Source organism: Dermacentor albipictus, chromosome 1, assembly GCF_038994185.2.
Source record: "Dermacentor albipictus isolate Rhodes 1998 colony chromosome 1, USDA_Dalb.pri_finalv2, whole genome shotgun sequence".
Taxonomy (NCBI): domain Eukaryota; kingdom Metazoa; phylum Arthropoda; class Arachnida; order Ixodida; family Ixodidae; genus Dermacentor; species Dermacentor albipictus.
Window position 1 is genome coordinate 169,473,436 of NC_091821.1, and position 26,934 is coordinate 169,500,369.

The window sequence follows — 26,934 nt, forward strand, 5'->3', positions numbered from 1 at the left end:
AGCTACCGTGACGAGCACAGAAGTGTTGATTTGACGTACGACCACTTCAGTGTGCCGCCTACGGCGATTTAATGCGGATTTGCGTCTGCATGGACTACGTCTCGCGTCGCTTTTATTTTTTTTTGTACCGCCCTTCCCCGCTGTATGGGGACTGCGAGCGAAGTGTGGCAAGGCCGTTACGTACTAGTGTCGCGACTGCGTCGGTTCTACCCATTCTGTGCCTCCTCTCGCCGCTCCTCTCTGCCATTCTATCTAGCTTCTCTCTGGAGTTGCACGTTAGTAGAAAGGTAAGCGCTACATTTCAGCAATGCTTTTGCAGGGGTCACGAGTAATTAAAGCTGTGAAGAGGCTGATGCAGCAACGCCCAGGGAGCTCCAGAGGGCATTGTGCACATTCGACGCGGTGGGAAGGTCTAAACGAGTTTCTCGCGTCGCCTTTACTCTCTGCCGCGCTCCTGACATGTGTACACACACTCTGAACCACTCTACGACGCAATGTGTCAGACAGCAGCAGTAGCAGCATAGCAGCAGTGGGAAAGTCGAAGGAAGGTGCAAAAACTCCGCTTTAAAGCAGAAAGCGGCGCCCGTGACGTATTCGTCACGCGATCATCCTGTTCAGGTATGGGAAAACGCAGAGAAGAAATTTCGCTTGCGAAGGCTACACGGGGAAAGTAGAGAGAGTGTCTATGTTCGCGCTGATGCTCGCCTCCTGAAATCATGGTTTCGCGGCACTTCGAATATTTCCATCTTAATTACTAATGAACTCATTCGAAAAATGCTTGCGGTAGAACACTCCTTACGGGCACGTAACACCTCTCTGCGTATATTCAAATTTACTAGGTTGCCTGGCGAGAGGCCCTTCAAGGTCCGTGGCGTGGATTCGATCCTGGCCGCGGCGGCCGTATTTCGCTGGAGGCGAAAAAAAAAGGAACATTGCTCGTGTACCTACATTTATTTAGGTAGACGTTAAAGAACCACAGATGGTTAAAATTAATCCGATATCCGATGTCCCTACGACGCACCTCATAATCATATTGTTACGTGAATGCGACAAGTAATTATTAAAGGGAAAAATCAGACATCCACTTGTTCGTAGCAATTGCTACAAACGAAACCCATGTGGGTTCCTCGAAAAAAAAAGCCTCGTAGTTGAACAAAATTTTGTCCGGGCCTGGTACTCGAACCCGGGACCACCGGGATTCCGGGGCAGCCGCTCTACCATGTGAGCTAACCAGGCGGCTAACAAAAGGCCGGGCAAAGTTGAATTTGTCAACTGGAAGCAAAGGCAAGAGTTAGCCGTAATAGTTCTGCGGAAACCCGCAAGGTAGAGAGAAGTAATTAATGAAGGGAAAAATTCGCAGCAATTGCTGCGAAGGTCTGTGAGCCGCCTGGTTAGCTCAGATGGTAGAGTGGCTGCCCCGGAAAGACGGTGGTCCCGGTTTTGGGTACCGGCTCAGGACAAATTTTTCTTCAACTGCAAGGCTTTTCTTTTGAGGAACCCGTATGGGTTTCCTTTGTAGCCATTGCTACGACCGGGTGGATGTATGATTTTTCCTTTATTAATTACTTCTCTCCACCTTGCAGGTTTCCGCAGAACTATTACGTGAATGCAACAAGTGTGCTTTTGACGCGAAAAAACCCCCAGCATTGAAGGTCCGTGACAGAGGCCGGTTGCGGGACGCGAGGAAAGACCGCTTTGCATCTCTTACCATGTTGCCCTATTTCGTTATGCCTATTCACCAGAGCTACGCTTATTATACAGATTCCCGCAGTGTGTGGTATGTACATGATTTTAACACGGAAGTGTTTTGTGCCGATGTTAACCATCAGCTTCCTGTAACGGACGTGACGTCGGCACGAACGCACAAAATATGCTCTCTTGACAGTGATGGCGCCGCCATCTAGGAGCGATGAAGGGAAGTACGGCATCATGACACTAACAAGCGCCGACAGTGAGCGGCTCAGTAGTCTCAGCACAGCGGAGGTACAGTGAATACGCCGTAGCGAAGACCCCAACGCGGAGTAGCCAGAGAGAAACCTATCATGGTGTAGCCTGCTGTAGGCGGTGTAGGCCTTCTGCTAAGGTGACGACGCAGTTTCCACACATGGATGTGTCTTTCGCGTCCGATTAGCCTGGCACGCCTCGTGGCCTGCGGAGTGCAGCTTCAACATCCACCAGCAGTGCTTACGCGCCACCTGTCACGATCCGCCCGCGTTCGTGAACAAGGGCGGGCTCGAGGCACCCTGCGCAGCGCGGTGGTGACGAACGACGACTGACTGCCGAGCAGCTGTGCTCGCCGGTGTTTATTGGTGCGGTGACCACTGTTGCCTAACTGCGCCTGGCAGGCCACCGAGTCTGGCGGGCCAACGAAGATTATGTACGAGGGGACGTCATATGTTTGCTAGACCGCTAGACCCCCTTACCCCCAGTTCGTTAACAAAAAAAAATAATAAATAAACTTCTAAATTCAATATACGAGGCTCTGCCTCCGTCCTAGCCGGGTCAACAGTGCCTGCTACCCAGGCGAGTAACGGTCCGGTGGCCTTGGCCGTGGAGTAGTCCGCCTGGGAACCGGTGTTGACGGGCCGGGTGTGGCAATGCCGGGTGATGCCTGAGCCAGCCTCGCTCCATCCGAAGGGTCCGTAGTGGTCGGCCTTGTGAGTGGTGCCGGGCTCGACACCGGCCCAACGGGCGCCGCACCACTGGCAACGCTTGCCGCCTCCGAGGTGGGCGGTGCTCCGCTGGAAGCGACTGGTGTTGGCGCTAGTCTTCCTGCGGGCTGAAACTCTGAAGTGGCAGTCGAGGGTGCTGGCCAGGTCCCGAGGCGAGGCCTAACATGGTCGGCGTGTCTGTGCCATGTGGCCCCGTCTGGCATGCGGACGAGCATGCGATGAGGCGCTGGCAGGAAACACCACCTTTCCGGTGGACGAGGGTGGGCCAGGACGGAAGTTCCTGGCGAAAATTGGAGCTCCCTACTCTGGCAAAGGCCCGGGTCGGCACCCTTGGTCAGCAGCCAGCTTCTGCTTCAGCTGCTTCAGGAGCACTGTGGATCGGAGGTCCGGATGCAAGACGTCCAAGGGTGTCTTCACCATCCGACCCAGCAGGAGCTCACAGGGGGCACGGCCAGTGACGTGTGGGGTGATCCGGTATTGGAACAGTATCCGGGCAATCTGCATCCGGAAATCCCCAGTCTGGCTCTTCTTGAGCTTGTCCTTGATGGTTTGCACCACCCGCTCGGCTGCCCCATTCGAAGCAAGGTGGTACGGCGGAACCATCATCCGGCGGATTCCGTTCTTCGTCAGCCAAGCCAAGTATTCTGTACTGGCGAAAGCAGGACTATTGTCGGACACGATGACGTCCGGCAACCACTGGGCGGCGAAGACCTGTCGTAGCGCTGCGATGGTCGCGCCTGCTGATGGAGTGGTGACAGGCAGAGCCTCCACCCACTTCGAAAAGGCGTCCACCACCACCAGGAAGTAATGGCCCTTGAAGGGTCCTCCGAAGTCCACATGCAGGTGGGACCAGGGTCTCTGTGGGAACGGCCAGGGGGTGATTTCCAGGGAGCTTGAAAAAAACGTGGCCGGGCTCCCTCAGGTACATAGATGCCAGCTGTTGTGCCTGCAAATGTGCCCACCCCTGGCTGGAACAGGGACTTGAACTCGGTAAGAAGGTTGGGGACGTTTTTCACCACATGCAGGCTGGCTTTCTGGTACTCTGGCAGACGAACGCCCAGTGCACGAATCCAGTTTCGGCCCAGCAGAGAGTCGACGACGGCCCCTTGGTTATGTAGAGGGGAAGGGTTGCCTCCCTGTCGCTAAAGCGAACGCTGACCTATGCCTGTGACCTGTGTTTCGCCGCTCGCGGCGGCGTGGGACGGTCCTTGGGTACTCGTCGCCAGTGTCACCACCCGCCCGGGTTCGTGAACAAGGGAGGGCTCGAGGCACTTTCCGTCAGACGGACGCTCCGCAGCGAGGTGGTGACGAACGATGACTGACCACCGAGCAGCTGTGCTCGCCGGTGTTTATTGGTGCGGTCACCAGTGTTGCCTAACTGCGCCTGGCAGGCCACCGAGCCTGGCCGGCCAACGATGATTATGCCCGAGGGGGCGTCACATGCTTGCTACACCACCTATTGCTTCGCTTGCGATGGCACCAACTAAGAAAACCGAGGAACCTGGCTCGATAAGCGGCGCAGAAAGGCAACGACGTCGACGGGCGAATGTCGACGCCAGCGTGAAGCAGAACGCCTTTGTGTGTTCGTGGCGCACGCTACGAATTCTGCCACTCGCATTCCTGAAGCTGAGCGCGTCGCAACTTAACTGGCTGCCCATGGCACTACGGAGCCTGACCAAAATGATCGTGTTTTCGCCGAAGCGACTCGGCAGTTGGATGCCGCTCGCCAACAGGACGCCGCGCGGCAAACAAACCTGAATCACGGTCGCCGACCCGCAAATCGTGCGCCTTTCGCTGCAGCGGACGGTGAGGTCACGAAGTCGGCACGCAACAGCTTCTGTGAAGACGCTTCCCACTTTCGTGTTCAACGCACTCCTATGAAAGAGGGATCAACCATAATTTTTTTTTATTTTCTTGTACAATTTTACTGCTTGCACTGCTCGGCAACTCCTCGTGATCTTCGTATCAGTCGTAACACCCATAGAATCTACAGGTTCGCAGCATCCCCATAGAGGCATCCCAACGAGAGGCGCTTGCAATCCTGCGACTAAATGAAGCACATGGCCAAGGACGCAAATATGTGTTCTCGGCCGATGGACACTTAATATGTAGTTACGCTATCATGGTGTTCTATATATCGGAGATAGTAGTAGCAGAGATTCACCAACACGACATTTTCAACCAGGTGTCTTTATTTCATGCTCTCAACAATGATGCTGAGTGTCGTGCAAGGGTTCTTTCCGGAAAAGCATGCGGTGGCCGAATATAACAGAGCCACCTATGCTGCCAATGTACATGTACCTTTAGTCTGGGATGCTTATTATCTATATTCAGCGTTCTAGCCGTTTCAACTACGCGCTGCCATTGAACAGAAGATTGCAGCATGCCCTGCAAGAAACTATGGAAGGTATTATGCCTATGGAATATCGGATTAGTGAAAAGTGTATACTGGAGAAGGCTTATAACATGATTCTAAAGAATGTAGCCTTGAGAAGATTCCACAGGCGGGCAAGTCCTGAGGATAAACGTTTGTTTATGACAACGTGTAACAAAGCTACAACCTCGCTTGCTTATAATCACACAGAATTCTTTTGTAAGTTCTCTTTATTTTTATATATACTTTTTTTAGGATAGTATTGCAAAGCATCAAATAACAAGTGCGTTTTTTTTCTTCTACTCATTTTCACTGATTCTTGCGCCGCACGCATAAGGTTTGAGATATGCAGATGGCAGCAGCGACAAAGTGCGCACAGCGACTTCAAAGCCGTTGTCAAGCTCGTTCAGTCCTGCCGTGTTTCTCTGACATGCCGGCCGGCACATATTCTTGCCTGCAGAGCGCGTCGACAGCACCCTGGGCCCGTTGAGCACTATATGTCGGGCCGGAGTATCATCATCAGCGGAAAGCACCTTAGGGTCTATGAAACCTCGAGAGCAAGGCCTTAGCTACAGGGTCCATACCAAGAGTATTTCGTGAGGATGATTTTTCGCACGGGCCCGACTGTACGCGATAGCAGCCTGGCAAGTGAAAACATTGGGGCGCTAGACCGCAGGCCTCAAAGAGGTTCTATGTACATAACTGCTGTATACATCTGCTGCCCTAGGCACCCTAGGTCAGAGCCCCGGAGAGGGGACTGCTAGCTCGACAGTGGAAGGTTTCGGCCGCTATCAGTAATAAGGACGCTAAGCGACGACGCCAGCGATATTATTAGAAAAGGAGGAAACAAGTGGCTATGGCCGCAGATGGTGCGCGGAACAGCTTCTGCGATGGGAGCGGAGCCGGGGGCGGAGGGAAGGGGTTTCGCGCTAAGCATGGACCGCGGCACTCGAAAGGGGAGCATTCTAGGAAAGCGTCAACAAAAGGCCTACGCTCGCAGGCAACCCTTGCTTCCTGACTTGCTTTTCCTGCGCGAAATAAACGGGGCTTAGTCCTGGCAAGTGAAAAACGTGAAGGGCAAGCGGCTATGGGGGAGGGCGTGCTTGACCTTCGGGAAGGGTAAGAGAAAGGATTTGGCCCGCCAGTTCCTTGCAGACGAGAGCTTCCCCCATATCGACAGCGTGTGCTGAAAATTGTTGTACACACTACTGCTGCATAGATGTCGACGAAATAACTGGCTGTCAATCGTGTCGTATGGTCTTCTAGTGAGAGGCTATGTGGTATGTACACATTAAATATATCCTAGAAAATAAAAAGTCAAGAGAGAAAGAAGAATAATGTATCACATATATCAGCAATTGCTTCCACATCACAGTTGCTCTGGCACTGAATGAAATGGCTGCGTTTCACGAGGCGCACTAAAGCACGCAATAACCGCACGAAGTGCACTCGTATGATCGTCCATCTGCGGCCAAGTTTAACGCGGCATTTGCCTTTCCTAGGTGGAGTAGTGTTATACTGTCAGTAGCCCATTCTAACATCCTTAACAAATGATCAGAACAGAGAAAAGTGCACTCACTCGATGCGTCATCTCGTGTGTGCACTTTCTTACTTTTGGCCATGCACATCTTGCCGATTAGATGAAGTCAACAGGGCGTGCGGCAGTTTTGCGGTAATTCGGGGAACGTAGCCGCATTAGTGGCGTGCACAAGAATTGAAGATTTAGGCATGGCTAGATAAAATGGTGGGTGTACGTCAAGAGCACGAAAATTACAGATTATAACAACGCCCATGGTCGGCTGAGGCAAATAAAAACCAGCGCAAAAATGCTAATTCATTTGAATATAAGGTCGGACGAAATATGCGCTTGCAAAAATGTGATTTGCACATTAAAAAAGCAGCAAGCATTTTCAATCCTATGTGGGGAGGATAAAAGCTGGCAGGAAAAAATGACACACCATCTATAGAGGGAGCTAACAAATATCAAAACTAGGGCTTCTTAAGAATACCAGCCAGTTGCAAAACAGTATTCAACCTGACGTGTAAATGACGTAACTCACAGGTAAGTGCTAGCTTTTACTGAATGAGTACTGAAACACTGCATTGAATATTCCGCACGTCCATGCTTTTTAATAAACTTTTTTTCAAAAATTATGTAATTACGTCAAGGCTATCGTTTAGATTTCAGCTGTGGTTTTCCGAAAAGATATATAGTTGTAAACTCAGACTAATGTAATAAACAAAGTGCTTGTCCTAATGATTGCGCAAAAAAAGTGCTAGTTTTAAAATGTCTCCTTGCCGCCAGGTTGGTAGAAAACCCCTTGGTCAGAATTTCCTTTCTTATCTTTTACTCATATTTGTTTTTTTTTTTTGGCGAAAGGAAGTTCTATCATTCCGTGAACAGGACCAGAGTCATTCACACCTTAAGAGGAAGCTTTAGCTCGGGCCCAACTCCGATACCGCCTATTTAAATACGTGTAAAACGCAGAAACGCTTTTCTGAGACTCTAATGAAATTTGTTGCAGTTGAGAGGTAAAGTTAAATTATAGTAACTGTTGGAAGCGGTATTTAGATTTAGGGCCTGAATTCCTTAAAAGGTATTTTCATGAATTCGTACGTTCGAAGTAAATAGCGCGAAGTTTACAAATTCGTAGCTCTGCACCAAGAACAGATATCGCATTTCTGTAAGCTGCACCCTTTAAATAATCTAAAGCGGACAAATTTGATATATCAATTTATATCTTACGTGAATTTGTTACATTGTTTACTAGGGTTTTGCGAACGCTATATTCACATAATACTCGTATTTTGGGAGGTATGTGTAATACATCAATTTTGTCCGCTTTAAACGTACTATTAGGTGCACTTTACAGAACTGTGATATCGACTTTTATTACTGAGTTACAGAGTTGTAAACATGATAGTTTCGTTTTAGAATTTGCGATTTTTGCCAATTATTATTAATAAATTGACGACATAAATAAAAAATCGCAACCGACAGTCACTAGACTCTAACTTTTGCTTTTAAATGCAACAAACCTCAACAAATTTGGTGGAGTGGTTGCCATGGAAAACGATTTCTCCTTTCCCGTGTATTTATATAGGAGCACGTTCTTAAAGCAAAAGCTTACACGTAAAATGCCACTTTGGACTCTAGCTCCATTACGTAGAGTGCTTGCGGTGGGTTTCTATACAGTGCGAAAAATGAAGTGAAATAGAAAGCAACAGTTGCCACTCGATACAGAACAAGGAAAGAGAGAGGCTAATAGTGATGAACAGTTTCACCGTCATATGTTTGCTTTAAGACATATGGCAGAAGAATAAAGGAAAGACTGATGCTAACAGATAATTGATTAGAAACTGGTCAGTAGTAATTTAAGTGCCAAAGTCTGGCAACTAGAGGGTTGGGCTTGCTTTCTACATCAGCTACTGATAATCGCTATGTACATTTCTCTTGCCAAGCTTCTTGTAAAATGCTGAAAAATCCTAGATGTGGGCATAAACTATATAATTGATCAAGAATAGAGCAAGTCGTTAAGTTTGTGATGTCTATATACATGAAGGTCTAATGGAAGTCTATGCTAGTGATAAAAATGATTAATTATATGCATGCATCTCTATCTTTTACTTACATATAGAAAACGAAAACACTTGTCAGAGATGCAAATGTGCAGATATGACTCTCAAGTGTGAGTGGGAGCGTCCATGTACACAAATGTTGAAGAGAACGGTTTGGTTTTTCGCACAGGACGTCTCCTGCCGGCCTTACTGCGTGCCGCCATCTATCAACTAGTAGGGATGCAAATTAAAGGAGTGAATCCAGGCCGGACAAAGATTATCTTGGAAGAACTTCAAAAGCGAGCGAGATGGGTAATTTGTTTTCTAATAAATAATTTTGGCTATACGCTCTCATACTAGGTTTAAAATTTCAAATAGCCTAGTATTGTTATATTTATCCTCTTATAATTAGGATGATAGACAGTTAAATATGAACGCCAATATCATTATGCCTCGGTAAATTTCGCTTAAGTACATAGACTTATTCTGTAGTTAGGTTTCTTAACGCCTTTCCAGTTAACGCAACATACGATTAGCAATATTACCGGGCACTCATGATGATTTCGAAACTTGTTACCCACACAGAAGTGACGATGGCAAGCTCAACAGGCATATGAGGACTGAGCCTAATGCTAATCCCATAACATTACACAGTGCATTCGCATTATCTGCGCATTCTTTGTCACCTTCTTTGTCTTTTTTGAAAGGCTGGCTCTCAGAGCCTGTAACATCCCTCCATGCGGAGTCCTTCTATAGAACATCTTTCCATTAAGCAGCACCAGTACCATCAATCAATAGTTGAGAAGAATTCAGCATGCAATGTATACGGGAAAGAGCATGTGACAACTCAAGGAGCACATGTTGGCTGCACCATAAGACTTTTCCTTCTGCCCAGCTACATCTACCAGAAGACTAGCACAGAAAAACGAGTATCCTTAGCAAAGTGATTTTTGTGCCGGACATCATGTTAGCTCGGCAGCTGAAGTGACGCTGCATGACTAGCGTTCTGTCAACTGTCACCCTGCGCAGCCAGGGCGAAAGTTGCAGCTGTGACAGCTCTGTGCTGTAGTTGTCCGATCGGGGAAGCGTGAGCGCCAAGGCATTCGGTGGTTGCGTTGCTGACGATTCGAGGCCAGAGGTGTCCGGTGCAGCAACGGGTGCTTCTGTTTCACTTCCTTTGGCTATTGTTGGCCAGCGTACGCAATGATTGAAAGTGATGCTTTTGTTGCCAGTAGTCAGGGTGGTCCTCGAGACGAGACGCCCCGGTGCTGTGCAGCATAGGGACTATCACGAGGCCTTCACTTGCATCAGACCAACCTCTTCCACAGCATGGTCAGAACCCTCAAAGCAGTCGTCAATGAACTCTTCCATGGCATTGTACAGGTGCGTAGTGACGTGGCTCAGGCCATGCTTTTCATCCGGGTACACCTAATGAAGAAAATAGGAGACGCAATTGAAACCATCTCATTTACACAAGACAACTGGAGACTTCCTAAAACGATTAACAGTCAGATTATCGCAATAGAAAGACGAAAGAATAAGCGAATTCAGCCTAAGTTTACGCGAGTGTTCTTGAGAGCTCTTCGTATATTTCTTCAATCTATAAGACAAAAATTGTAATTCCAAAAGATGCAAGTAGTGGACGTCTGCCAAAAATTATTTAATAATTACCGTTCATCAATTGTTTTACTGTCCGCACAACCTGGGAGGCATGTAAAGCGTGCGCCGGCGCGTACGCACTGCATGAAAATCGGAATTGCGACCATGCACCCCCTCTGCCCATACTTATTCGAGATTGCTGCATGGTTTTCGTTCTTATGTAGCCAGTGCATATTTAACCCTATCCGTGCTAATTGTTCAAGAGCGCAACTCTTAGGCGCTCGTTACTGCGGCGAGCGTCGGCACCGGCGTCCCTCGTAACCGAGCAACCAGCACAGCGAAGGATGAAAGAGCGAACGCGGAGCGCAGCGGAGGACGAAAGACGGCGATAGCGAAGAAAGCGCGAGGAGGAAAGCGGAGGAGGAGGGTATGGCGAAAGCGTGAGAAGAAAAGCACAGTGCCGCTCAAGACAGGCTCTGCGGCGACGATGGCTACGAGATGGTGCCAGAGTAGTGGGCGTCGTCTGTTCACCGGTAACTCCACCGATACCATATGGAAACAAAGCGCTGCATGAGCGGAGGTCTGTCTGCGGCAGCTTCTGCGAGTCGCGCCCACGCGTCACCTACACGCTGCATCTCGCTATGTCCCGATTAGCGAGATTGTCGCCCCACACTTCGCTCTGTTTGAAACGTGCCGCACGAAACAGAGTGTCCACGCCAGCCAATATGTCGCGAAATGAAAACACGTATAGAGCTGCGCTCAAATTTCGCATTAGGGAGTATCGTAATCGTCGGTGAGTGTTCTTTTTTCAGAAAACCACCAAAATTTTACAAATTTTCTGCTGATTGATTTATTGTGAAAGCTTTCACCATTGCAATATTAGCAGTTCATTTGTTATTTTCTGTTGTCTATTAAAGTCAACAATTTTCTTAATGTTTTTTGAGTTGCGGATAGGCAATACCACAGAAACAGTGTACATGAAACGCGATATTTCTTGGAACAGAATTCAAGCGTGCTTTTGCTAGCCGCCATGCAGCATGTTATTGCTGGCGTGGCGAGGAAAGGAAATCCCAGAAGCACCGGCGATAAAGCGTTTTTGCTGAGCTATACGCATCCACGCGAGGGAAGTCGCCAGAGACTCTAAATCATACTCAGAATCGTTTGTACTAAGTTGAAGCTCTGAACACGACTCGCTGGAGCTTTCCAGAGGTTATTGCTCATTTGAGATGAAGAAAGGTCCCAAAACACCGTGATTCCGGCATTGAAAAGGCGGTCGTCGTCACTGCAACCACCTCACTCTGCGCCGCCATTTGCAGAACGCATGGAAGTCAGAATTCCGTTCTTTTCCTGCCGTTCCGTACCCGCCAACTGCGTCCTCAAAAGGTTAGTTTTCTGAGAAGCTGGTGCCATTAAATTGTGCAGAATTCACACCAATACGATGAAACGACTGCCACTCGTCTGTGGCACTCTGTAGACGAAATAAAATCCCTGGACGAGTGAAACTCGTCCTTGGCACGGGAAGGGTAAAATAATTGGGGGCACCGTCAGGAGAAATGTAAAAGAAATGTTAAGACAGTGCAGCGGTAGCATATACGTATTATATGGCTCAAGCGGGAATGAGACAGCCCACTGCAAAAACAATGCACGAAGTGCAAGAAGCCATGGATGGTATTCTCGAGAAAGTGATCGTATCCCTTAAAGTGATCTCTCGAAAGTATCACCCCTGTATGGGGAACCAGTGCAGGCCAGGAGGCACTACGGAAGTCGTCCGTATGCTGTCGTCGTCCGGTAGAGCGGGCACGAGAACGGCAGGACATTTTAAATGATAACAGACGCACGCCTGTATCAACGTTTGCTTTAGCCCTGATGAGTCTGGCCAAACTGTCCTTGGCGATGCGAGGAGAGCATGTGTGTTCTGACACGCAGCATGTACTACTGGAAACTTTCCTCCGCTTGCTAAGCTATGCGTTACAGCGCTGCTATTGATACGCGAGGTTTGATGACTCATTGTTTTGTCGCGCCGCGCATCCATCACACGCCAGCTGGACCTTGCTCGTATGCCAGTACACTTTGCCCTGCTGAAAGGTTGTATCAACGTCTCCCTTGTGTGACTCGGGGTGTGTCCCGATTTGTGCTGCGGCCGCCCCTGTCGTGCATGAACTTTTTGCAAAATAGTGGCAATTATAAAATAGAAGCCCGACAAATTTTAGAGCGCAGCCCCTGCGGCGAGCGTCGGCGGTGGCGTAAACGAGCGAACGAGTAATTACGACAGCAAAAGATGAAAGAGCGAACGCGGAGTGGCAGATGAAAGACACGAGCCGCGAACGGTGGAGACCGATGAGAGCGGCCCGTTCAGTGACCTGCGCGCGGAAAACTGGTTTCATGCGGACAAAAAACATGTCAAAAATCAAGCGATCCGTATTATTACACTAAGAGTAATCGCCGATCACGCGTTACAGAACTGCACCGCGATCTTAACGTACTCTGCATTACTAATCTTGTGCAATTCAATGTTTAGATTTTTGCATATCGAGCAATTACAGACAATCACCTTCTAAAATTTGTTTTCATGAAAGGACTTACCAATACAAATTACACACGTTTTTCTCCAAACAACAATTTTTAGTTCCAAAAGTCCGCACCAACTATGGTACACAAAGAGTTGGTTTTCTTTTAATTAAATCGTGGAATTCTTTATCTTATAATATAAAAGCTGCTGTTTCCGCGTCATCATATAAACGCTTGATTTGTGATTTCATTCGTAACCAATAACACAATTTGACAAATGAATTAACCTGTCCTTTATCGTTTTTCGCTGAATAATGACTATGTATTCATTGACTAGAACTGTTTAATCACTGATATGTTAGTACTTGCTTAATTATTTTATTAATAATTGTGTTAGTGCTCGTATTGTATTGTAATTGTTTCTTCTTGCTCTTTTTTACTGGTTAGTAGTTTCTCATTTCATGTAACATATCATAGCAGGTCCCCCTACAGTGTTTTCACTATGGGACGTCCGTCTGTACAATATCATACCCCCTTTGTATATGCTTTTTATCAGAATAAACTTCGAACTTCAAACCCACCTGACCACTCGATGCGTATACTCGTGTCCGGTCTCAGCCGGACCGCTCGTTTCGTACTATCGTCTGCTCGCGTCAACTCCCGCTCGCGCTTGTTTCGGTTATCACAGTTTGCGATTGTTTTGAAATCTGATTGTATGCACGGCGCGAACTGTGTCGTACTTTCATGAAGCCAAGTGCCACCAGCGATTACACTGGAACCTTCAACGTGTCATGTATAAAAGCCGACGCGCTTGACTCATAGATCAGATTTTCGACGATTGCCGACTCTGCTGCATGTTTCTCTCTCAAATTCTTTGCCTCAATATATCGCGAAATGAAAACACGTATTGAGCTGTGCTCAAATTTCACATGAGGGAAAATCGCAATCGTCAGTGAATTTTTTCCGCACTTGCTCAGATGATGGGTAAGCGAAAGTGTTTATAGCCATCGTTCGCCAGAATCCCGAAAATTCAGGCACACGATGTGGGATATGCTTGAAAAGAGCTCTAAATTTACTTGGCAGGTGTTTGTTCCTTCTGTGTAGTTCGCAGGAAAATTGCAGTCAGTGGCGCTAAGGGGTAACGAACGACTGCTTCTTTTTTTTTGGGGGGGGGGGGAGGGGGGGAACCCACGCAAGTCATTTTGGCCGTTGATTTTTCTAAAACGCCGCTGCAATAAAATTAAAAGAGTTAACATATAATAACACGAGCTGATGCCGGGTTTTTAGGTCGACACTCCCAACCCGACTGAGCAGGGTTGAGAGTGTCGAACCGCGAACCGCGTGTGAAACAAGCGGTTCGTTTGCTTCTCCTCCTGCGCGCTTCTTTGGACCTCCCGCTGGAGCAGAAGGAATTGATGACTGCCGTCGTGCACTACAACGTTCTGCTGCTGAGCGGGCTCCATCCCTGGCCGACGATGTCACACTCTGATGGGGGCGGAATGCAAGAATGCTCCTGTACCGTGGCTTAGGCGCAATTTAAGAAAATGACGGGCACAGTTCCCGAACGCGCCAACCGCCTCTCCATTACACAATCATGCACATATGTAAACGTAGCCAATGAAATGTCGAGTTATTGAAAAAAAAAAGTGACATATATTCTGAGCTATATTCATAATGAAAAATTTTGCAGATATCGAGCTTAGCTATGGACTAATTAGTTTTGATAATCATGTAAGACGCGCTTCAGAGGCAAAGACTACTGCTGTCGTACTTATTATTGAACTGTCGTACTTATTATTGAACTGTCATACTTATTATTGAACTCGTGTCTGGCGACGCGAGTTCAAGCGACAGAACCACAATTCAGATGCAGGATCATTGCTATATGGCCAGTGATCGTTCGAGAATTAGCGGCAAGTGCCCCCCAAAGGAAACGTGGGTACATGACCCAGGGAAATGCATCTTCTAATTACCACCTTACTTCCTTCTCTTTGTTATCCACGGAGTCGCCTTGGCCATGCTCAAGCACTGCGAGCAGCGTGAACCTGCTCACTCGAGGTGTGAGTGGTGTTCGTTCGCGAGCTCCGAACGATATCCACGTTACGTGGAGGGATTCACTCTGCCTTCCATGATACATTGTCAAGGCTGCGGCATGCTCTTTTTCTCTTGCACTGTCGAGAATACGAGAAGGTTCTTGGGGTCGCGGTGTAAGGATATTCGTTCTCGCAAACCTTTTTCAGGGTATCCCGTATTACTGTGCACGTGTCAGTGCTATGACCTGTCTTATTCGTCCCCACACCTAACGATCTCGTCTGTTCATGTGCGTGGTGCGTGGTCGCGTCGTATCGGTCGTCGCCGAACGACTGGTTCACCAATTGATCATGCCCGTACGATTTGCAAGGGAACGGGAGCGTAGAACGACTGAGAGCAGGTGCAGCGTGGTTTTGTGTAAGGAGGATTCTTCTGCGTTTATTTCTACTTCTCCCTAACTATACCTTGCCGCCCTCCTACCCCGGACATTATAGTACAAGTTCTCCTCACCTGAGTTCTGTAAAGAACCCCTTTCTTGGTCAGTTCCTTAGCAAGCATCATCGAGTGTTGGAAGTGAACATTATCTGAAATAAAAAGACAGCGTTTCGTCAGAACACGTTCACTTAATTCTTCCAATACTTCTTTTTAAAGAATGAAATATTAGCTCAAGCAAGAAAATAAGTGAACAGGGAAATATAAGGATGTACGCAATCATGAAATCAAGTGTCGTACCTAAACAATTGCACAATAATATAAAACTGATTAATAAAAAAGAGTGTAAGTAAACAAAAGAGAAAACACACACACACACACACACACACACACACACACACACACACACACACACACACACACACACACACACACACACACACACACACACACACACACACACACACACACACACACACACACACACACACACACACACACACACACACACACACACACACACACACACACACACACACACACACACACACACACACACACACACACACACACACACACACACACACACACACACACACTGCAGTAACACATGAAGGACAAACGCAGGTGCAAGAAGATTGCAGGCACACAATAGATTATACTGAAAAAAACAAAAACTGATACTGCTGCACTTAAAAGTGAGATCGGCCACTGTTATATGGGTAGCACTATGAGCGCTGAGGCTTATGGTTACCCAATTTTCTGGAAAGGCAAATAATTTTGCCTTGTATATTTTACGAACAGCACCAGCAACACACGATCTCAGTTGACCTAATGATTATTCTTTCATGAAAAAAAAATACATGTCTCAAATAACTTTTATGCATAAATTCGCATCCCATAAAGGAAGAGCAAGATAATATTCTTGAAACGAAGCTACGCCTTGGGAGCTATTCAGATTTAAAACGCTAGGTAGTCGCAAATGCTTCGCTAGGAGAAGTTTGCATTGAGTTAAATGAACCTCTTTGTACTCGCAAAGGAAAAAAAAATCCGATTTACTGGCTCATGATAGGTATTAATTTCATACTTGACCATAAATAAGTTAAACGCAAAAACTATTTAATAAATTTGGGACGTTACGTTTAGGACGTAGTATTCCTGCACCGAAACGGACGTCTCAAGTTTTGACCAGTCGAGTAATTAATACGTAAAAGGCTGATATACTATATCTGTTCTGAGTCAAACCATCGCTCGAGGAATTGCGCGCTTGAAAACACAGACGTGCAGTGTGATTCAAGATGTAATTTTTTCCTGCTTTAAGCACTCGAACATGTCCTATTTCGTAACCTTGACATCCTTTTTGTTGCTGTGAATTTGTGATCATCTTAACATTTACACAACTATGTCATATTCTGATAAAAACGCGAGCTTCGAAACTTGATTCTTCTTTCGTCAGCAAGAATTTAGAAGTATGCTTCATTAAACTTGTGTGCTGACTAACTCGTTCTAATGGGCCGGCCGTTTATGTATGCGTCCTCGTTCGCCTTTACGATAGGGCAAGAGGTTAAGTTCATTCTTAAACGAAAATACTTGATAGGAGCTTTGCGGAAGAAAACATATCTCTCTGTGTGGGAAGCAAAAGGTGCCTTTTCCCTAGCCATCTTCGTTCATTCGTGTAGCATTGGGAACAGAACAAATGCGCCTTTTGGTCGCAGTGCAACAGATTTAACAAAATGCAGAACTCGTAAATGTGCGCCATGCGTTTCAGTCATCACCCCTTTGCCTCCGAGCCACATGAAGCCCCAAACACACTTGTCTATAGCGCGCGGTATCGATGCGCTCCGATGACGGAACCTGAGGGCGCCGTGTTGCTGCGAAGGCCGCTTAGCTTCGAAGCGTGTTGGTGTCGTCTGCTGGAGGTCACAGGTTCGGGACGACTTTCTTGAGAGCACATGAGTTGAAAGTCACCGCTGGTCACGCTTCTCACTCCGCAACGCAGACGCGTGGGCATCAGGCGCACCTTTGTCCTGAATCTTGGCAGTTATCGAGGCTCCTATGGTAAATGGTATAATCCAGGGGAGACTGTAGATGTAGCTATTCAAAAAGCCCCATAAGGGTTCAGTATACTGATCGAGAGCCGCGGTGAAACACGGAAGACCACGAGATGCCGTTGGCTAGCTGCCTTTTGAATACTTGCTCTGCCGCTACGAAACAGTGGTCTAGTCCGCGAGGACGGCCGATGCATAAGTTCGTGTAAATTGCCCAGTTGAGCAAAAGTTAGCGCAGTATTGCGCACATTAATACCGCATCGGACAGTGACTGCTTGACCGAGGAAAGTGGACCGAGAGCTGCAAGCAAACCTGAGAAGAGCGGCGTGCAGCTCACGGGCCGCAGTTTGGCCTCCTCTCGTGCTATAATTGATGAGGGAGCACTGCGATATGCACCATCATGGCCGCTCTAAAAAAGAAGCACACAAGGTGCGGCCTGCCATGCCGCATCCCTGGTAATGAATGAACGCGCAGCAAACATGGCGTTTATCATTGTCGCCGCAGCTTCCGCTGGTGCTGCTTATGTTCGGGGAGTGTAGGCACTTCAACTGGAAGATACGTGCAGTCACAGCGTACGTTACGTTCGAGTGGCCGTTCGGTTTTGCTGTAACGAGACGAACGTATATATATATATATATATATATATATATATATATATATATATATATATATATATATATATATATATAGCAATGAACCAGAGGGTTGATATTTTGAATTGAGGCCCTGTGAGCTGAACTGCTCACAGAACTCAAAATAGCCTAGCCCACCCACCGTGTACATAATTTGCGTTTTCCAACAATGTATCACAAGGAAACCGTAATATCAATCAGTAGCGAAAATACTTGCGCGCTGGTGAGATAAATTTTAGCGTTAGGTGGGAAGGTTAGCCGAGCAAAAGGTTTGGCATGCTACTGGTTTAATATGCAGGGTGTGTTTATTTTTAACTGCGCCAATATTTTTAAAGATTGCCTATGGCAGAGAGCACAAATGTAAACCTCGATCTAAATTACTCGATGAGGCGACCATTACTTCTACGAAAAATCGAAATGTCCAATTGAATAATCGAAGTAATTACGCCAATTAAAATTTCAATTATTTACTTTACGCCACATATTTCAATTTTCGAATTATAGCCGCTGATTTCGCACGGCGTATACACTTGGAACGAATTATCTGGACAGCACCCGTTACGAGATATTAATTTTCAAAGTGTCCGTCGAAATGCGTTCATGTTCCAGTTACTTTTTGTGCTTCAATGCATGAAACAGCGGTTTCTTAAAATGCAACTCGAACACCAATGCATTTCGAAGGACACTTTTAAAATTAATTCAAAGCCAAAGCGCACACGGATCCACTCGCTCAAAAACTTGGAAAGTTGCAGCAGTGAGCACCATGAAATGAACAAAGCAGAAAGTGAAGCTTATGGTTTCGTAAGTGAGCAAATTTTATATCCATCTGTATCCTTTTGGCTGCACTACAGAAATGGAGAAAATTTGGCTGTTGACGGTGCCATAAAGTTCAACTTTTTTCATTTCGTGGAGCTCACTGCTGCCCCATTCCGAGTTTCTGTGCGAGCGGATGTGCGTGCGTTTTTTTCTTTCTTTTTCTCTTACCTCGCTCTTTGATGTCGTGTTATACAGGGTGTTCCAGCTAACATTAGCTAGAGTTTAAATATATGCAGATGCCACATAGCTGGACAGAACAAAAGTAAAGTTGTTTGCCGTCGCTTGGAGATACTCAAAGCATATTTTTTCATTAAGCCTAATTAGGTAATTAGTCTTAAGCGACTGCTCAAATATTATAATTAGGTGAAAAGTGTCAATGAGAAAATTGCAGAGTGGCATGAAAAACTCCCGATACAGCTTTCTGTTCCTCAATACGTGCCACGTAAAAGTGTTTTTTTCCGAGCGTGAAAGTAGCCTACGAATACACGCAAAGTGCCTCGAGCGGTCAGTCACGCGGCAATTTTGCGTGCATTTGCGGGCTTCTTTCACGCTCCGAAAAACACTTTTATGTAGCACGCAACAGAAAGCTGTATCTGGAGTTTTTCATGTCGCTCTACGATTTCCTCATTGGTGCGTTTAATCTAATTATAATATTTGATGAGTTGATTAATTAAATAGGACTAATTATCTAATTAAACGGAATGACAAAAATACTTTGAGTATCTCTAAACGACGGCAAACAACATCACCTTTGTTCTGTCCAGCTACGTGGCATTTGCATATTTCTAAACTCTGGCTAAAGTTAGCTGGGATACCCTTTATAATAAACCTGTAGTAGCATGCCAAACCTTTTGCTCGGCTAACCTTCCCACCTATTATTAATATTTCTCTCACTAGCACGCACGTGCTTTTACTACTAGTTAATGTTATGGTTTTCTTATGATACATACTTAGAATAGGCAAATTATGTACCCGGTGGGTGGACTATGCAGTTTGAATAAAGTACGATGACTATTAATAAAATAAAGTAAGAGACTATTCAGGGTGTCCACCAAGTTGACATTTCCAAATTCCCTGACGTTTCCAGGTTTTCCCTGAGTGCCTGTGCAAAATTCCCTGAGTGATGCAGAACTATGTTTTATGTCAAGACGGGCTGAAACCATGGGTGCGATCTTGTACGCGTTCCAAAATAGAACGGAGGCGGTTCGTTCTTTTCGTCACGAAATAGGCGGTATGTTCCGTTCCGTTCGTCCGATAGCAGACTACACGGAATGATCGACAGCAGATATCACGTCACAATTGACGTCATGGCGTTCGGCAAGGTTCAAACTGACGAATCGTATTTGGCTCGTTGGAACGAACCGCCTCCGTTCTATTTTGGAACGCGTACAAGATCGCACCCCATATCGCCCAATGCTGTCACTCTCAAGTAAGCATATGAAAAAAATTATAAAAAGACGACTTCAACCAATTTGAATACTAAGGAGTAGTGTTTATGTTATTCAAAAAGAGAACAGAAGGGAGGGGTTAGTAAAATGCACAGCAAATAAAATGTCTGCAAAAAAATTGCAAATCGAGTTGGACATTCTCAAATACGAATAAAAAGGATATGCACACAGAAGCAAACATTTTCGAATGTGAGCTATTTCTATCAAATGATAGCAAGCTCAGTGGTATGAGGCCCGAACCTTGCCACAATTGACATTCTCTTTCAACAGCTCGTAAGTCAACCTCAACTGTCCTGACATACTCTCAGCCCGCGTACGACGCCTCAGTGTTGTGTTTCACTGTTTTAAAGAGTTTATTTTGGTTTGGTTTGGATGAGGGACACCTGCATCTCGGCATCAGCCAACACTGTTTTTCGAGCTCAAGCTCCTTCGAAAAGGCGGCAGCACGCTTCCTTTCCCGTTCATTCCTCAATGTGTAGGTACTTTATGTTCTTGTCCTGCTTCAGCCACTCGTTCGCCCCATGGACCATTTGAATCATCTTCTTCGTCAGTTGCACAGTCCTCGTCCGATTTTTCGAACTCCTTAGGGGCGGCGAAAACGTCCAAAATATCGGCCAGTTGAAAAAAAACAAGTGCATGTCATTTACTGCCCTTAAGGGCTCAAACCGCCACAGGTACATTCGAAAACGCTCAGAAGGCCTGTCGGTACACGTATTAGGCATATCGGTGCGCGTACTGTGACAGGAAATACCGGGTGCACGCGTGTATAATTAAGGAACACATACTGTGTCCCGTGGCAATAGCCCCTTCCCACGCTTGTTATGCTTCACTGCAATACGTTTCTGTATGCTTCACCAAGTAACATATCTACACAGAGGCGAAGCTGACTTTCGGGAACTGGCATTATGCAACGCACCATGCTTTCCAAGCTTCAAAGCCAATCGCGAGGACCGCAATGGCGGACCATGCCATTGCTGACAGCAGCGAAGTCTTTCAATAAAAAACACGGCCCAAACGGCAAGAATCTTTATAGCGAACGTAGAAGCAGCTATAGGTCTAGCGTTGCCGCAGTGGTGGCTACGGCTGCCAGCGGATCGGGGTGCGAGAGCGCCGGTTCGAGGCGGCAAGGTAATCAAAATGGCAGCGGTGGTGGTTTCGATTAATGCCTTTTCGGACCTGCGGTCACGGCAAAACGTCCGAAAAATCGGACGGTGAAGAGTTCTTGCGTCCAAAATTTCAGACGTTCTGATACATTGACTCTATTGGGTACGTGGTGGTGCCTCGAAGCCGTCCAATTTGCCGGGAATCTGGAAAGTCTGCCGTTGACTGTACACTGGCAACTCCTCCAGCCGACGACAGGACGTCACAGACGATTCATTACGATTCCTGTCTGTTACTCGAGCCAGCATTACCGCGGATTTCGGCGCTTCCAATAAAATTACTGCTAATTTTCCCAGATAGAGGCACAAATTCCCTGAGTTTTCCCCGAGTTTTTCCAGACTACTCAAGATGCCTGAGAATTCCCGGTTTTTCCAGTTTTCCCGGTTGGTAGGCACCCAGCCATTATATTAATAAAGTAAGTGACTATTGCTCTGGGATAGCGATCTGGCATAACGCAGCACCATCATTCTGAGCAGTTAAGGGGCGCTATAACGTAACACTATTCCTAACTTTTCCATTCCCATTCCGCAATCAGGCCTCCGCGATTGGTCAAAAACTTTTTTGGACCCCCCCCCCCCCCTCACCTGTCTGTCACGCGACATCACGAAAACCGCGATAGCTCCCCATCTGATATGACGTGTACACACTGATTGTGCATGATATGACCGAACAAAATAAAAATAGTTATTTCTGATTCGGTGCCTTTGCGCCATTAGCCCTCGGATATCGGTCAAAAGTTTTCGGGCTGCACCCACTTCACCTGCCTGTCACGCGACGTCACAAAACCGCAAAAACTCACCGCGGCAAAGTGACGCGTACACGTTAAAGATGCATTAATATGCCGAACAAAACTGAATTTTCTTCTGAATAGCCGCAGGCTGCCCCGTTCCGAAAGGAATAAAAGATGGCTGCCGCCGATGGCTGAGACGCTGGCTACTCGCACCTGCCGGAGAGCATGGGTGTATTTGCGTACAATAAAACTTCTTGCGTGACCGTGTAACGTTTTCGAGCACTTTCGGCACATTTACGACCTCGCTCTGCCAATCCTCCTTTGCTGAGGATCCGTTTTAGCGTCATTCTTAAGCTTCCGTTGCATGCCGCCGCGATTTTCAACCCGCCACCGCAAGCTAAGCAAGGGAAAGCGGACAAATCGCAGACGCCGCCACCACCCTCTTCATCCGGTTATCGATTTTCAGTGCAGTGACTCGGCCCCATCGAGTCCCTCTCCACTTGAGGGTGCTCGTCGCCTTTTGCCAGCCAATTAGATAAGACAAGCCGCTCAGCGTAGGCTGTTATCCGTTTTTCAAGCGAACAAAAGTGTCCTCCTATGAACAAGGAGAGCGTTTGATTGGTCTGTTCAGACAACCTTGCGGGTGACCGCCCGATGCTCGCATCGGGCGGTCACCCGGGCCATCCTGACGGGCATCGGGCCATCCTGACGCCAAAATTGAGCAATTTTGACGTCAGGAGATTTTAATAAAAACATTGGAATAGTTTTACGTTATAGGGCCCCAGGTCACAGAATACAAATGCAAATATAATAACTATTTTTTCACTGCTGTATATGATGCATATATGTTAAGCTTGTTGAATAAGATCTTTCAGTTGCGAATAAACACCTTGTCCTGTCGTTTCCCTCTCTTTCATCTTTTTTTGCGCTTTAAAAAGCACCGGAGACGAACGCAGCTGCATCCAGAGACAACAGTTATCGTTCCAGTATTTAATCAAGCATAAACCTACAACTGGCCATTAGCAATATAGATACAGGCGGTTATCGAAACCCCTACGATGGCAATCGCACAGCAAGCGTCTAAGGCATGGTCTGAGGCCACCATCCCTGACTGGCGCCGCCGCGGCAGAAGCTATACCAGGCGTGTCGGGCCGTTTTGAGCGCATGCCGCGGCCTCCACCTTCATCGAGAGGCCGTGTCGCTGCACAGCGAGAGGCTTCCGTCACTTTAAACGTCTGCCACTGACGTCTAGAACCAGAATAATCTAGCAGACAGCGCAAACGCAATCCAGAGAGCACCGTTGTGGCGAGTGGTAACTAAAGCTTGACGCCGTTTAAAGGCGGCACTGACCATCGGCGGTGCCGTGCACGAGCAGGAACTTCTTTCCCTTGAGCCTGGCGGCGGCGCGTGTGAGGTCTGCACGCTCGTACCCGGCTAGGTTGTCGCGGGGCAGCCCCATGTAGCGCTCTGTGTACGCGGAGTCGTAGTACAGCCAGTTGCTGACTGGTGCCACCGAGATGGCGCACTGGAAGACAGCCGAGCCGCTTTCATGCGGCGTGTCGTTGCCGTTGTTGCCCGGGCCACCGTTGGCCAGAGCCATAGCCGATACGTAGCCGCCATACGACCAGCCCCAAATGGCCGTGTGCTCGCTGCTGATGAACGACAGCTCGTTCTTGAGGTGCCTGCGGGCCAGACACGGAAGCGAGTTAGGTTTTCTACCGCTAAAACTCCAGAGTTTGTACGAAAAGTATCAGAACATCAGACAAGCCGATAAAGAAAGGAAACACACACATCTGAGTGAAATCGCTTGATGTGCAAGTTTTCTATCGCTCACAGACACACACTCTCACTCTCGTTGCACAGGACGTGGGAATGCCACCACTCGATCCCTCGGCAGTCGTGGACGCGCACGACGTTCCCTTCAAACTCAACTCAGGTATTGCACAAATTTGTCCAAATGTTTCAAAAAAACATAAAGTGTACGGCCGGAGCTACTGCCCGACCCCATATTCGAGACTTCGTAGAACTTTCAGCGTTCCAAGGCTCTAGATATGGAGAAGATATCACTTTTGCTCCGATTTTTCTCTTTCTGCGTAGCTCCAGAGCATCAAGAGTAATACAGAAGCTTCGCCGCAGTTTAGCAAATTCGGAGCTTTTGGCAAAGGCTGCGCGTCGCCATCTTTTCAGCCGTATTGCACTACCTGGCGACCCTGAGCTGGTCTTCGACTTCGACGGTGCCCAGGCGGCGGTAGACCTGGTGCAGCCGCCGGTCGCCCTGGAGTCCCGAGCCGCGGCCGTCAACGAGGCCATAGACGACACCCTTGCGGCTGGCCAGGTAGTGGCCCCAGTTGATGCGGAACAGCTCCGTCACCTGCTGGGACCCGGGACCCCCGTAGACGTGTACCAGGAACGGGTACTTGAGCACTTCCTCGTCACGCAGTCCCGGCGGCAGCAGAAGCCGTACCGACGCGTCTGCGAGAGGGACCGTATTTCGCACTCGTCTCGCATTACAGCAACGGAGGGCACTCACTGTATCCGTCAGGTAGGGGGGCGACAAGGTTGCGCACTTGAGGCATGGCACGGTTTTCCAGGAGCTCCCTCAGCTCCGCATTGGACTCCAGCATCTCCACTGAGAAGAAGGAAACGAAATTTGGTAAACGAATATGCATTGCTACAAGGCTCACTCGCAGGGGACTACCACCATCGCATTTTTCAGGGTTTCATGGTGGCCGAAAGTCTCTGAGGAAATGTGCAGAATTGGGAATAACAGAGCAATTTGTCGCTCCGATGAAGGTTCATTGTCCATAGGTGATTAATTTCAACAGGTGACCTCGAATCCACCGTTCGTTATTACAGACGGTAGCCGCACGTGAGAAATACGGCTGGCAGGACCTGTTGGATGTATAGCGGATAGTTTATGACAAGTTACGGTACGCCCTAAATGCTCGCACTTACATGCGCGAGGTTATTTGCCGCTGAGCCAAGTAACTGAGCGAAACCCCTTTCTCAAGAACAAGAACGGAGCTTTCACAGACCTTCTAAACACGACGCTGAAGTTGGCACTAAACCAGCATTCAAGATTAGCTTCTTTACGTCGGTCAGAGCACCGTAACTTCTTTCGGCTTTGAAACAATGCTCGGAACATTCTTACTTCAATGCTTGAAAAAAGAAAAAAAAAAGCTTGGGCCGCCTTATTTACTTAATTGACGTGTAGATACGGATTCATTGCTCTCTTTGAAGAGTGAAATCTCACGGAGAATGGAAGTCCCACATTGCGCAAACACGTAGACGCAGTTGATACTGCACCACGTAGATGATGTTACTATGTTAATTTTACCCACGCCACACAGGCCGAGTGCCTGCAGCTAATTGTCGTTAAAGAAGGCGAAAATCCAAGCGCGGGCATAGCAGACAGCTAATATGGTGTACAATTTATTGGAACGACAGTTCCGAGTGCTGCGCGAAGCAGTTAATGAGTACTTGCATGTTAGAGCAGTTATTCGTGTCTTTTCCGTGGGTTCCCAACTTGGACTTCTTCGTGAACTACAGCCCCTGTGACTGAATATTTTGATGTCGCGCGTGGATGTACAAATATTTCACGAAGCGTTGGTATTGGGCGGCTAGGAGGTGAGGGTGCTGTTGTGCAGCCACTTACGCTGCCTATTGTCGGCCGTGCTGTAGAGTGCCACCCAGGGCACGCCAGGGCCGAGACACTCGAGCACGTAGAACTCGGCGTCGTGAGAGAACCAGGCGTTGTTGTAGAGGCACTGATCGCCCAAGTCGCAGGTCAGGCACACCGACTGAGTGCCCTCTTTGTCGAACGGCACCTGATACACATGCGACTCACCGGGCCGGCCTTCGCGCGTGCTTCGGTAGAACCTGCGGTGGCGAGCGCTTGTCTGAGACCACGGCAGTACACATACGAAAACGCCTTGTGTAACGCAACTGCGGCACCATCATGGTCCTGCTGGCTGTTTTATTCACCCAGCTTGAGAAATCCCAATTTTCGCCATTTTCAATGAAATTAAGCGAACGAAGTCACTTTCACATGCTAATATGAAATTAATCTGTTAGCAGGTAATTTACGGAACTCGAGTATACAGTGTAAAAATTTCAAGCAAGTTGTAAACTAAACCATCGTACTTGTTCGAGTTAGACAATCTAGGGAACAGAGTTTAGAGAATTGTGACACATCGTTTTTTGGCTGCAGAGCTTTACGGAGTTGTAAACTTTGTGCTTATATATTTCTTTTAATTTGACAATTCCCGGCAATATAAAAAAAATAATTTCAGCACCTAAATACATATTCTGTTTCCAATAGCCGGTAGAACTTGGCTTTCTCTCACATGAAACGAACTGATTGCAAATAGGTTCAGCGGTTGCGTAACGAGAGCATTTCTGCGTTTCGCGCGTAACAGAACAGGGAAGTTGGCGCCAAGCCAAGGCTTCCTCTTCAGGAAACGAAAGGCCTGTCCAGCAAATACGCAATTACTTAGTGGGAGATGGTGGAGCGAGGCAAGCGCAAAACCGTGGGAGAAGATATCGTACTGCAGTGAACAGGCAGTTACGCCTAATTAATTTAGGCTGATGGACGACAATGGCCAAGACTCTCAAGAATTCGTTAGTTAGTCCAAATCATAAGCGAAGCCAAAGTTCAAGAGCTGTTCATGTAGGCTGACTGCACGGAAATGTACGCTCACGAGAAAATGAAGAGGCATTGCGTGCGCATTGTCGACTGCCGTATCGGCGTGCTCACGCAGTTATGGCCCCCAAACCTCAATAAGCTACACGTCAACGGACGTGTGGGAGGAGGAGGAAGATTGGACGGCGGATGCCTTTTCATTTTTCTACTCGACTTGTAGTGGTGCACTAAATAATAACTCAGCTGAATTATTTTGATTCGACGGTATGCAAACCCTGTGCTC

General features: G+C 47.5%; 1 protein-coding gene across 24 annotated transcripts in view; it reads right to left on the bottom strand.

Annotated features, from left to right (window-relative positions):
- Positions 1 to 8,185: 8,185 nt before the first annotated feature.
- The window catches only part of LOC135905734 (inactive dipeptidyl peptidase 10-like), a 480,802-nt gene continuing 462,053 nt past the window's right edge, over positions 8,186 to 26,934 (bottom strand). For all 24 annotated transcript variants that reach the window (XM_065436724.1, XM_065436734.1, XM_065436742.1 and 21 more), the window contains 6 exons: positions 25,665 to 25,888; positions 24,540 to 24,638; positions 24,211 to 24,481; positions 23,360 to 23,691; positions 15,253 to 15,326; positions 8,186 to 10,032 (listed from right to left, as the gene is read on the bottom strand). In XM_065436724.1, the coding sequence (XP_065292796.1) occupies positions 9,892 to 10,032; positions 15,253 to 15,326; positions 23,360 to 23,691; positions 24,211 to 24,481; positions 24,540 to 24,638; positions 25,665 to 25,888 (1,141 nt within the window). In that variant the 3' untranslated portion in view covers positions 8,186 to 9,891. The remainder of the gene's footprint in view (positions 10,033 to 15,252; positions 15,327 to 23,359; positions 23,692 to 24,210; positions 24,482 to 24,539; positions 24,639 to 25,664; positions 25,889 to 26,934) is intronic.